Source organism: Polypterus senegalus, chromosome 6, assembly GCF_016835505.1.
Source record: "Polypterus senegalus isolate Bchr_013 chromosome 6, ASM1683550v1, whole genome shotgun sequence".
Classification (NCBI taxonomy): domain Eukaryota; kingdom Metazoa; phylum Chordata; class Cladistia; order Polypteriformes; family Polypteridae; genus Polypterus; species Polypterus senegalus.
In genome coordinates this window covers 1,803,765-1,817,406 of record NC_053159.1, presented here as the reverse complement: position 1 = coordinate 1,817,406, position 13,642 = coordinate 1,803,765, and the positions used below count along the sequence as shown (strand labels likewise).

Here is a 13,642-nt window from a genome sequence, read left to right as displayed (position 1 = left end):
TACACACTTTATATATGAGGGGCTGATCAAAACATTTTGCACTTGGCCTATTAAGAAAAACCAAACCAATTTAGTAAAACCAAACCAGTCTAATTTTTCAACACAAATCCCCAAGAACATTATCAACATAAATTATTTCTAAAGTTGAATCTTTTCTATGCCATTCGGACAAAATGCTTTGACCTGCTTGCGCAAACAGTTTTCTGTAGCTGACTTGGCATCTTTACCATTGACACAGCACGTCCCAGAGGGGTAGCCCCTCATATTGGGGAACAGGGGGTAGGTCTAGAAAACAGAATGGGAGTGAACTCTCTTTGAATCCACACATTTCAATGTAAAACAGAGTGATGGTGGACAGCTTTCCTTGTCGCTTTTCCATAAGTGACTTCCTCAAATGCCAGAATGAACACAGACCAGTTATGGGGGCCTTTTGAGGCATTTCATCAACACGGACTAAACCCACAACATCACCAATGGTTGTGCACACGATCTTCGTGCTGGCAATGGCTGGGGCCTTGAATTTCTTTGGTGATGGAGGCCACCATGCTTCTATTATTTTGATTCTAGGCCTAGTGATCCCCAGTTATGACATGTGTCTTAGTTCATTAGCTTGGCATATTCCTTCGGACATGTTTTAATTCAGCAGACATCACTTATGTTTAATTGTTTACGAAGAATAGATTTGGCTGGCTGATTGGGTGTGTGTGTTATCTCATACTAATATAAAACTAAAAGTCTTAAAAAGCATGAGCGAGGTGTCACAAATCTGAGCCAGAGCAGGAGGTAGCGGAGTACACCGACTCTTGCTCTCATTTTTCTATTGACCATTCACGGGAAATTCCACCTGGCCCCTGATGACGTCTTTCCTGGTTCCTGACCCTTTGACGTCACTTCCGGGTGCGAGCCTATGGATGAAGACCCTTCCGGTTCCTGACCCTTTGATGTCACTTCCTATATTGACCTTTAAAACCGCCACCTTTCCTCCCTCCCCTCAGTTCTGTTCTGGACTCCAATCTGTACAAACGTTTAAACCATTTTTGCAGCCAGGGAATAACACATGGGTGGCTGCCCCAAAGCTTTTGTGGCTTCTTTGATTTTGTGACAAAGGATTTAAATGAAAAGTGAAAGTGAAACTAGAAACCATATGACTAAAAACATAAAGTCTCAAACAAAAATGTGTGAATCCCAAGAAAAAACAAGTAAAGAGCAGGGAACCACAAAACATGTTGGCTTAACTGGCAACTCGAACCTGACAGGACCTGAAGAAGAATTTGTGTTTTGATTTTTTCAGGAAAGGCCACTCATTTGTAGATTCACTTAACTGAAGGAACCAGCACTGGGCGGCGTGGCCACTCCATCAACGGTCACACTTGTCTATAATTTCAAACTTTGTTTGGACTCAGTTGGCCACAGACACAAGGCACAGGTCTGGCTTGAAACACCCAGGGTACCCTGTGGTAACATACGACACAAACTCCTGTGAGGATGAGTCAGTAATGGTCTGCACCTTTCTGATAATGTTGTTTGGGTTGGCTGCACGGCCTTCTCCTCGTACATGTGGGCACACCGTGTCTCTGTGGTCAGAGTGCTAAAGTCTGGACTTTGATCAGTCAATTCCTAGGACTAAACATGGCAGCTCTGCTCTCCATTTGCACAAAAAGGTGAGCAAGCAAGCAGTGATCATGGGCTGAAGGTGCACCGTGGGCCGAATTCAACTTTCTGAGCGTGTTTTACAAATGGAGTTAGAAGCTCAGAAATGGTCAGACAAGTGTTAAGCGTGAAGATGGCATGGCATACCTGTCCAAGTCACTAACGAAGACAACATAAAGCAAGGCCATAATATGATTCTGACAAAATGACAAACATTTCAGGCTCCTGGTACACCTTCAGACCGAGGAAAGCGTAGTAGCCATGTTTACTCTTAGAAGACATGATTACATCTCGTCTGAAGAAGGGGCCTGAGCTGCCTCGAAAGCTTGCATATTGTAATCTTTTTAGTTAGCCAATCAAAGGGGTCATTTTGCTTGACTTTTCTCTACAAGACAACAAGAGAAACGGACTGATCAGGGGCCACACTTTACCACTGTTACCACAGAAACGCTGCGTGTCCACACGCGCGCAGGGAAAGCTGTACAGGCAGCTGAAACAAATTTATCATCAAAGTGCGGATGATTAGTGACTTAGCCTCGTAGGCATCTCAGGAAAGCAAATAATAAAAAGGAACAGACAATGGCAGGACAAACTGACAGTAAGGAAACTGCCAAGCCAGCATATCATGATAGTGATGTCATCAATCAAACTTGGCCCGTTAATAAACAGTTTCTGTTACATTATAGCGCCTTACAGCTTGAGGCCAGGTCACATGACTTTGCCCATCGATTTTTAGGCACAGTCTTCATATCCATAATCTCAGGTAGCTGGGGGCGGACACGGTGGTCTCCCATGTCTATCGATGGCGTAGTGTATCATCCCCACCAAGTCAGTCCAGCTCAAACAGGTTTGGTTTTGTCCAAAGTCGTTGTGGTGTGAGAGCTGGTAACCAATAAGCACTCAGCTGGAAGTACAATGCACATAATGCAGCCACAAGTAATAAGGACGATGGGCATTTTAAACATGGGAGACAGAAGGAAGAGCACTGGTTTAAAGTCTTGTGTTTCATGTACTGTGATAGTTTGGAATAAAGACACAAGGGCTGAGACTGCAGCTGAACTCTCCAAGCTTGTAAACCCTGGCTCAGTTAGGCAGCACGTTACTGGCTGTCAGAAAAAACGTGCCAGAAAGACGCCACGCAGTTGTCTAATTTGACATACCCTGTGATTTCTAGCTCTGTGATCTGACATACTCAGCCATCACGTCGACTAGAAGGGGTGACAACTGTTACTGGCTTTTGGATTACAGAGTTGAAGAGCCAGTCAGCACCGTGGAGTCCACTCTGAGCTTCCTAGGAGCGACCCTAAGGCAGTCACCTGACGTGACCACGTGTCAGCCATGTTGCCAGCAGTGTCCAGTCCTCGTACTTGAAGACAGGCCTCACCTCTATACAAAAGGAAGGAAACCTTGAGGGCCAACGTTTATCGGCACTTAAATCTTTCGAATTCTCTAAGCAATAAATCCAACAGTAACACAGCTACACTGGATTTATTGTTAATGAAGTAAATTATTTAGCTGATGACAACAATCAATCAAACGGGATAACAAAAATGATGGCTTGTTATGAGGGTATAACAACTCTTAAACGCACAACACAAAGGAATGATGGACTTCACAGTCGAAAAATGCGATGGCTTACATACTAACATTACATGTCGTGATGTGCCCAGTGCATGGCTTTCATAACATAAAGCTGTGATTTTAGCAGGTAAATACGGCAGGCCGGTGTGCACAAAAAGACAACCTCATCATCTCTGTTAGGTAAAGTCTACTGGAGTGATTTGCTCAAAATGAAAATGGTGGCCATTAGTATACAATACTAAGAACCGCATCGAGATCCATTGGGATTGAGAGATTTATTTTGTATCCACACAATACTGAAGGGTCCCTCAAGGTGGTCTGAGTGCTCAAGAAGGCCTACAACAGGTAAATCTGGTAAACAGCTGATGCTGAAATTCTGACCTCAGCACTGCACTTTCCTTATGACATGCAGTTTGGGGCCTGGGATTTCAATGCTGTCTATCTGACCTCTTTGTTTTAAGAATACATACATACGATTAAATGGCGTACACGTTAACTTAAACAACGTATACAACTTTGAATCATTTAACATTTTAGTGACACTGGTGTGCTCAGTTTTATTATAATACTATGTGATAGACATAATGGATGACCGAGTGGTCCCTTACCCGGTCCAGAGGCCAGTATGGAAGGATGGCGTAAAGGACTGTCCATCCCAGCCATGATGGCTCCTATTCCCTTCCCCAGTCAGGATGAAGACCTAATGGATGGACAGAGCGAGACTGCCTGCCAAGAACAGCTGATCCCCTAGTATGATAGGAAGTGGGTTTCATGTAAAGTGTAGTTCTAAAAGGCAGCCCTGCTGGGTCCCTTGGGTGTCAGGGAAGGACTTGCTTGTTTCATGCCAGTTCTGCCCAACCTAGAAGTGCTTCCAGGGTGCAACATTTCAGCATTGGAAGAACTCCAGGGTCCAACATAAAAGGAGACGTCTCCTCACCTCACTCTATGAGTCGGAGTCAGGAGAAGGTGGAGGAAGGAAAGAGAGAGAGAGAGAGAATTGTGTTTTGGAAGAAGAACCTTTAAAGGTATTGTTTTGAACAAAAGGACATTCAAACCCGGGACTGGTGTCTGAGTGGCTGTATCTGAGGTTGGGGCTCTGGGACACCCCGTACAAGTCACAAGTTGTGGTCTTACGGCCACATGTGCAGGGTACAGTGACACTGTTACTGCCAAGTTAGACCAACATACAGTACATCCGGAAAGTATTCCCAGCGCTTCATCACTTTTTCCACATTTTGTTGTGTTACAGCCTTATTCCAAAATGGATTACATTCATTTTTTTCCTTAGAATTCTACACACAACATCCCATAATGACAATGTGAAAAAAATTTACTTGAGGTTTTTGCAAATTTATTAAAAATAAAAAAATGGAGAAATCACATGTCCATAAGTATTCACAGCCTTTGCCATGAAGCTCCAAATTGAGCTCAGGTGCCTCCTGTTTCCCTGATCATCCTTGAGATATTTCATTGGAGTCCACCTGTGATAAATTCAGTTGACTGGACGTGATTTGGAAAGGCACACACCTGTCTATAGAAGGTCCCACAGTTGATAGTTCATGTCAGAGTACAAACCAAGCATGAAGTCAAAGGAATTGTCTGTAGACCTCAGACACAGAAAAGTCTCGAGGCACAAATCTGGGGAAGGTTACAGAAAAATGTCTGCTGCTTTGAAGGTCCCAATGAGCACAGTGACCTCCATCATCCGTAAGTGGAAGAAGTTCAAAACCACCAGGACTCTTTCTAGAGCTGGCCGGCCATCTAAACTGACCGATCAGGGGAGAAGAGCCTTAGTCAGGGAGGTGACCAAGAACCCGATGGTCACTCTTTCAGAGCTCCAGAGGTCCTCTGTGGCGAGAGGAGAACCTTCCAGAAGGACAACCATCCCTGCAGCAATTCACCAATCAGGCCCGTATGGTAGAGTGGCCAGATGGAAGTCACTCCTTAGTAAAGGGCACATGGCAGCCCGCCTGGAGTTTGCCAAAAGGAACCCAAAGGACTCTCAGACCATGAGAAACAAAATTCTCTGGTCTGATGAGACAAAGATTGAAGTCTTTGGTGTGAATGCCAGGCATCACGTCTGGAGGAAACCAGGCACCGCTCATCACCAGGCCAATACCATCCCTACAGTGAAGCATGGTGGTGGCAGCATCAGGAACTGGGAGACTAGTCAGGATAAAGGAAAAGACGACTGCAGCAATGTACTGAGACATCCTGGATGAAAACCTGCTCCAGAGCGCTGTTGACCTCAGACTGGGGCGACGGTTCATCTTTCAGCAGGACAACGAACCTAAACACACAGCCAAGATATCAAAGGAGTGGCATCAGGACAACTCTGTGAATGTCCTTGAGTGGCCAGACTTGAATCTGATTGAACATCTCTGGAGAGATCTTAAAATGGCTGTGCACCGACGCTTCTCGTCCAACCTGATGGAGCTTGAGAGGTGCTGCAAAGAGGAATGGGCGAAACTGGCCAAGGATAGGTGTGCCAAGCTTGTGCCATCATATTCAAAAAGACTTGAGGCTAGAATTGCTGCCAAAGGTGCATCAACAAAGTATTGAGCAAAGGCTGTGAATACTTATGGACATGGGATTTCTGTTTTTTTTATTTTTAATAAATTTGCAAAAACCTCAAGTAAACTTTTTTCACGTTGTCATTATGGGGTGTTGTGTGTAGAATTCTGAGGAAAAAAATGAATTGAATCCATTTTGAAATAAGGCTGTAACATAAGAAAATGTGGAAAAAGTGATGAAGCGCTGGGAATACTTTCTGGATGCACTGTACAGTACCATACGTTGGCACTCATCCATGCCATGATAAATGGACCCAATACAATTGGTGAAACAACATACACTGTACACTTTCTTCTCCAATGTCAAAATAATTGCAGTATATCGAATATATAAGTTTATGTATGTAAACACAAATACTAGCAGGAGTAACTGCCACGGTCTGGGGTGGCGGTACCAGTTAAAGTTCAGAATGAAATATCACATTTGGTCTTCTGCTGGACAAATGGGGGATCTCTGACAAATGGTGTGGATTTGCAAACAAGCCAACAAACAAACACACATTCACCTTATACTACATACACCCAAGAATGGATCACACAGAACTGCCAAAACAACGTTTAAACTTTTCACCCCCATTTCAAAATACATACTCCAGTGTGTTACTTAATATTTAACGAATGGGGATATTACAGTGAATGACAATAAAAGAGCCAAAATTAAATATTTATCAAGCAAGTGGGCAGCATAGTGCCACATTAGCTGCCACTGCTGCCTCAAAGCCTTAGAGTCCTGGGCGCATACTGTGTGGCACTCACTCCTTTGCCCCCATGTCAAAGTAAAAAAGGGAAAAAAAAGCATGAAAAACGACAGTCATGCCACATGAGGACATCAACAGCAGCTGTTCAGTCCTTTGAATCAATGATGGGTGGTCAAGCTTAATGGGGGATTTTACATTTGAACCTGCTGCTCCCGGATGAAACTTTAAAACATAATAAATTCTGATCAGTCTGGTTTGATAATGTCATTACTTATGGTCGTGAAATTATATGGTAGCCAATATATAAAATGTCTCTATAAATAAGAGAGATTGGAGTGATGAGCTTGATAAATTCATATTAAGATTCAAAAGATAGCAAACCTTCTATCCATCCTTTCCTTATCTAACCCTGCTATGGAGGCAAAGCTTCATTACACATCAACAGGTAGGAGGCAGAGGGGCTACCCTGGGTGGGCTGTCATTCCATCACAATTACAAGACACTCTTAATGAAGATTATGTGATTACATCTCACCTGAAGAAGGGGCCCGAGGTGCCTTGAAAGCTTGCATACTGTAATCTTTTTAGTTAGCCAATAAAAAAGTCATTTTGCTTGACTGCTCATTGCATCCATAATGGCTAACGTGGTACAACACCCTACTATTTATGAAGACCCAAAATGCTTACACAAAGACGCCAAAGGTCTGCACTCTTAGACTGGCTAGGTGGTCAATGCCTGCCCTCCTACCTGAACTTCATTTTGAAGTTTCTTAATTGTTTCAGGAGTAGACCACGTTTAGAAGCACTGGCGGACTCGAGCTGCTCAACCACCGCTAACTGTGTCTTAGCCAAGAAGCTGTGGTCATACATCAATGGCTGCTTTTTCACTCTTGATTGTTTAACGAATGGCATAAAGAAACATACAGTACACATTTACAGGTACACAACATACAGGTCAACTGGTAGGCAACATAAAGTTAAAAAACCCTGACACTCAACAATCCCACCTGGAGGCTGCGAGTCAGAATCACACGCACGATCTGTTAATGGATTGATGGCAGGCGCAGATGAAAAAAATAAAATAAATAAATAAATAAATCAAGTTAACCTTCACGACGGAACAGCAGAGCACGCGAACGAGGGGACAAGCGGGCGGGCGGCAGTCATGAGAGCATCTGTTCACATGCACAGCCAATCGCGGTTTTAATCAGCTTACCGAGCAGCTCACTTCAGAAGGCGCTCTTATTAGGATGGCCAGGAGACATTCAGGCAATCAGCTTCAACGGGTGAAATAAAATTAGAGCTTTGATCTTACTTGCATTCGAAAACAGCCACAGTGCATCAGTGACATTTTTGGATAATTCGAGCAAACGTGGCTAAAAGGAGGAACTTTCAAAAACTAATCAAAAAAATTAAAATTCATGACAGGCACACGGTGACTCCAGTGGTCTCAATTTATCAAAGTTGAGTTTTCAAGACATGTAAATGTTTTAAGTGTTCCTGAACACACTTTTTCAGAATGGCACGTGCCTATCTGTCAGTCTGTCTGTCTGTCTGTGAGCAGAAAACTTAAAAACGGCAGATTCAGCTCCAATGAAACTTCATTTTAAAAGGCTGCTGGTTGTATTCAAAACTGCTCCAGTAGAGGGCGTAGTGGTGCTGCTGCCTTGCAATAAGGAGACTGGCATTCAAGTGCTGGGTGCCCCATGCGTGGAGTTAGCACGCTTTCCCTGTGTCTAAGTGGCTTTGTTCCTGGTCTTCTAGCTCCCCCCCAGTCCAAAGACATGCCGGGCAGGTGAATGTGTGTTTTCAGTGATTTTCAGTCATTTCAGTTGTTCCTGCCCTTACTTATGTAATCTGAGAGAGTCGGGGCAGATGTGGCACACTCCTATGACTGGCATTTGTGTAGTTTGACATCCCTACCACCACCACAGTCACACCAGCATCCTGTGACGCATCCTGACAGATATGAGTGTGTAAGTTTGGGGCTGGGCTTCCTCGGGTGAGGCCCGTTCAGTGAGCCCAGACCTGTACAGAGGGGCAGATCTAGCTTTCCGTGTTTGTTTTTTGAGGCCTGCACCCATTTTTCAGCCTTGACAACACTATCATATATGTACCACTGAGGTCCAAGAAAAATTCTGTTTTGTTTCATGGCAATAAAGTTTAGTTGATCTGACAAAAAAGGTAGAAACATCGGGAACAGACTACGGAAGAGTCAAAAAAGACCCAGGCAGTCCAACAGAAAATAAGCAACAACAAAGCTGCAGAAGTGAGGGTTCAAAGAGGACTCGAGTGTTGAAGCCTCCACTGAACGTAATGCCAAGGAGCTGGAAAAGGAGCAGTTAGGGTGAAGTTAGGCCTGGCATAACAGAGAGTTCCTACCTTGTGGCCAGTGCTGCTGGGATTGACTCTGGCACGCTGTCACCATGAAATGGATTAAGCAGATTTGGGACTATAATTTCACGCTAGGCAGACAGATCAATCAGCATAAAGAGTGCGTTAGAAAGATTAAAGGCCTCGCCTTCTTACTTTAGTATCAGGATTATTACTACTGAGTGGATATAATGCATTAAAATCTCGAATAATGTCATTCTGAACTCACAACACGACTTGGAGTAAGCTGTGCAATGGAAAGGCTGCAATAAATCATGGGAGATTTTTACAAAGTAAAACAGAAGGAAAAATAAATAGCTTGGACCAGGAGGTCACAAGTGGCACCATTCAACAATAAAGATGTACAACATGTGCGAGGTTGAGAAGGAACACTTACAGAATCAATTGTTAACTGGCTGGGTACATGGCACCATTATTAGCCTGCCATTTATATGACAAAAAAAGCAATGGTCCAACTGGTATGGATATTAAATGACAAATTATGAAAACTGTGTCATATTCTGACACGCTCACAGAATTTAATCTGTGTAGGCCTGGGCACAGGAGGCTGTGTGGGGACCTAATTCAGGTCTTCAAAATCCTTAAAGGTGTAAATAAAGGAGATCCAGCAGAACTCTTTCCAAGACACCAGTCGAAATTAAGGGGAAGTGCATTTAGGATGGAAGCCAGGAAGCACTTCTGGAAGCTGGAACAAACTGTCGAGACATGGAGTTGAAACAGAAAGCCTGACAACCTTTAAGAAGGCTCTGAATGAGATACTGGCACACCTTAGCTATTTGCTAAACACGCAAGCTTGATGGACTTTGTCAGATTTCTTTTGTTCTCATGTAAAACTTGGTTGACAAACCATCTGAAATTCTACTAATAGGCTCAAAATCCACTCTCCTACTGTACAATCTGGTAGCATTTGTATGTGTATTGACGGTTCTCCAATGCCACTTTGTACCCAGGTTAAAAGATCAGGTGCTATCCTTGACAGCTCTCTTTCATTTCAATCTGATATTAATTCTGTACTTCAGGTTTCTTATTATCATCTTTTCAACATTTCTCCATTACATTCCTCTTTCTCTTACGCTTCGACTGAAATATTGATTCTTGCATTCATTACTTCAAGATGAGATTATTGGAATGCCCTTTGGTCTCGTAATCCTAACAAGCTGCTGAACAGCCATTGGTTGACTCAGAATGCAGCACCACGCTACACTAAAACCTGCGGTCACATTCTACCTGTTCTTCATAAACGTCACTGCCTGCCTGCCTCTTAAACATGGGACCAACTACAGGAGTCTGGGACCTACAAAGCCCTCCGTCATCTGACCCAGGTCTACGTGTCGAATCGTCTTCAGTATGTCACTCCGTTTTCCTGATGCTGGTTTTCTTGTTGTTCCTTCTTTTTGACTTTCCACAAGAGGAGGGTGGGCTTTTAGCTGTGCAGTTTGGAATTGGCTTCATTCACATATCAGCTCTTCTGACTCAATTTTAATCTTTGAAAAGCTTAGATTTGTCAACTTGCTTTTTCTAGACCTTTCTGTTATTATGATATTTAATAGTGTTTAATATTTGGCAGGTTGTTTTATGCTCTGTAATCGGACCTTGAGTGTTTTGAAGGGTGCAATTAAATAAAATGTATAATAATAATAATAATAATTAGATTCTGAAGCCAGATTACCCACTTCAGTTGTGATATATAAAAAAACAACACAACAAGTACCTGTCCTGGGTGTAGTGTGACCACATGTGCCCTGGAATTGATAAAAGCAGGAAAGCGCTGGAGATCTGCATTGGCCACGTTCACTTTGCTGAAGACACTCGATTCTTCGTAGGGAATCCTTGTTGGATAAAGATATGGAGTGTCGTCAGGAGGAAATAAGAGCCATCGTTTCCTGTGAAGACATAAATACGAGATCAGTTACCTCTGCAACCTGGAGATCTTCTCTTCAAACCTGTTTAGGTCAAGGGCCTCAGCAACAGCAGTTCAACCATCAATTACAGCCGTGCAATTCCCACTCCCCTCCATGTACAAAGGTAAATCGAAAAACAAAGACAATTTGAAAATGACGTGATAAACACAATGGATAGTTGCTGACACAATACAACACATTCAGGAGGGCCTGTGGGTAGTTTGCGCCGTTAGTCGGCATACAAACAAGTTAACTGAATCAGTACCCTAATTGTTAGTGAATGTAAGAAAAGAAAAATCGTGCCATTTTGATCAGCATGTGCCTTTTTGAAGGTGTAAAGAGTACAGAGATGGGATAGACACACAGACGTGGGCATATTGAGTGTGCCACAACACCAGCAATCACATTACTGTTTACTAACTGCTATTAAGGCTCATTTTGTTTTTTATCTATTTGTAAATAAGGGTCTCTAATTGCTGGCACAGAGCTAATGCCAGTCGTGCCACTTACTACTCACTCTTTGTGGCTATTGGTTATCTCCTCCCTATTAAAATACTGTCATCCTTGAGCTTTCCAATTGGCCCGTATTTGCATGTAAAAGTGAAAGACTTAGTAACAGGATACGTTTCTCCAGGAAGCAGCGAGTAAAGCAGTCCCGCTACAATCTGAGAGTATTAGACAGACTTTCTCTGATAACTGCGCCAACTCTGCACTGCTGCATCTTACTGAAAAGCACTTTAGGGTGGCACGCTCTATAAAATTCATCCATCCATTTTCCATTCCAGGACATGGAAGAAACAGCACTTCATTCTTTATTGGGTGAGAGAAATCCTAGCCTTTATTCTAAACTCCTGGCTGAGAGCATCAATCTGATCTTGAGACACAGGTGAGAGTCACATTTGGCACTTTATTATGCTGTAGATTTCATTTGAAATGGACAAAATTGCCATTTCTGCCCATCAACCACCGCTCAATAACCTACACTCATTTACGCTTCTTAAATCCTTCCTCCTATAGGATATCAACAGGGAAGAATCTGTACGGGGTGAGAAGGCTGGTGACACACTGGTGGATGTGGCGCCATTTCAACCACCCAACAAAGCTTTACTTTCACCTTCAGTCCCAATGAGCAGTGAAGGAACATCTCCTGGTTAAAATGTGCCATTGCAAAAACATGCAGATTATTTATTTCATTAATTGATATTTCATTATCCTATGACTAAACTCTGCTCACAAAGTAATTTGGTTGTACAATTGACTTTCGATAATCTTAACAGATTCACCAGCACAACAAATGCAAAGAGATTGAATGCACCATCATTGTAATTAGGAAGCTCATTCACCTGCTAAATAAAAATACAAACTCAAAATGAAAATTAAAATGGACAGCAATGCAGAAACGTTAAATTATTCAAACAAAAGGAAACCATGAAGGCTGCTGTTTTAATTCCTGCTGGTAACGTTTCAGTGCCAGAGACCACACGAAGTGGACGGACGGACGGACGGACGAGGGCTTACACTACATGTACGTGTTACTTCTGGGGTGCTGTGAATTGCCAGTTAGTGTAGTTATTTGACCACTGATGATGCACAAATATTTTGAGTTTACAAGTTAAGAGGGTGAATGTGAGTCGTGAAATACGGTAAAGTCACCTTCCACGTGTAGCTCATCCGCTCATACAGTATAACATGGAACACCAAACACAATACGGAACTTTGCTGAGCAGGAAGCCCATTTTGCCAGGGAGGCAACAGGGCACATTTCAGGTGCCACACGTGCTCGAGCGGCCGTATTAGTGATGCGTTTTATCTTTAGATGTTTTACTGTTTGGATTGTCACCCCAGGTAAAGCCAAACCACATGCAAAGAACACAGCAAAACTTACTTGTTTTAAACTCTTCCTCTCCTGATTCTTGCTCTATTATTTTATGCTCATCACCACCAAGCAACATGGGCATTGCTGACATGGGCAAAAATTGAAAGACAGCTGGAGATTTTGCGGATTTTATTTCATATTCAGAAGAAGTTGAATAAAATCAAATTAAAGTGCTGAACATCGTGACATCGGCTTGTGCATTTGGATTTTCCTTAAATATCAAATTGATTCAAAACTACAATTCGTCGTTCAGCCCTAATTTCACACCCACCGACTGTTCATCGACGCTCACTGAGCTAATTAACCTCACATGCATGTGTTTTGGATGTAAGGAGAAACCAGAGTTACCAAGAGACACCCCCATCACGTGCGCTTTGCGCTGACAGAGAGCATGCTGGGATCTGAACTCAGACTCTGGATTGAGTCTGAAGACATTAAAGGCAACTCTTTGTAACTTAAACCCAGCAGCACCTCCTTTTGCTGGTATTGTAATAAAGGAAAAGAAATGTCATTCAGCGTTGTAGTGAGGCTGGGGATGCTGTGAAAACTGGCAGTGCTCCTGGCATTAGTGTGCATGGCGACATTCACTCGGTTTTACCTAATTAAGACATACCGGATAGTAGACATAAAAAAATAACACAATGAAAGACCATTAACAAAAGCCGTTGGTATCAAAATGAACAATGGTCAGTTTAAAGAGTCATAGAGTTTGCAAAGAGAAAAGAACTGTTCATAAAGAAAAAGTGTAAAAAAACACACAAAAGGACATTTTTGTCTGAGTTCAGTACAATGAAGCTGAATTATCTATGGAAGAGGCCATTATGCTTTTGTCTATTAACTCCGTGTGACTGAGCGCTAATCGTAGAGCACAGATGAGCTGGACAGAATCTGAAAGGACCTGCTCACCATGCATCTGTTACAAGACAATGTAATGCGGCCATAGTAGGAAAACTACACAGGGCCGGCCGAG

The 13,642-nt window shown here is 42.9% G+C and overlaps 1 protein-coding gene across 4 annotated transcripts in view; it reads right to left on the bottom strand.

Annotated features, from left to right (window-relative positions):
• The window catches only part of hspbap1 (hspb associated protein 1), a 103,176-nt gene that overhangs the window by 33,488 nt on the left and 56,046 nt on the right, over window positions 1-13,642 (bottom strand). For all 4 annotated transcript variants that reach the window (XM_039755231.1, XM_039755230.1, XM_039755232.1 and 1 more), the window contains exon 5: window positions 10,607-10,778. In XM_039755231.1, coding sequence (XP_039611165.1) covers window positions 10,607-10,778 — 172 coding nt within the window. The remainder of the gene's footprint in view (window positions 1-10,606; window positions 10,779-13,642) is intronic.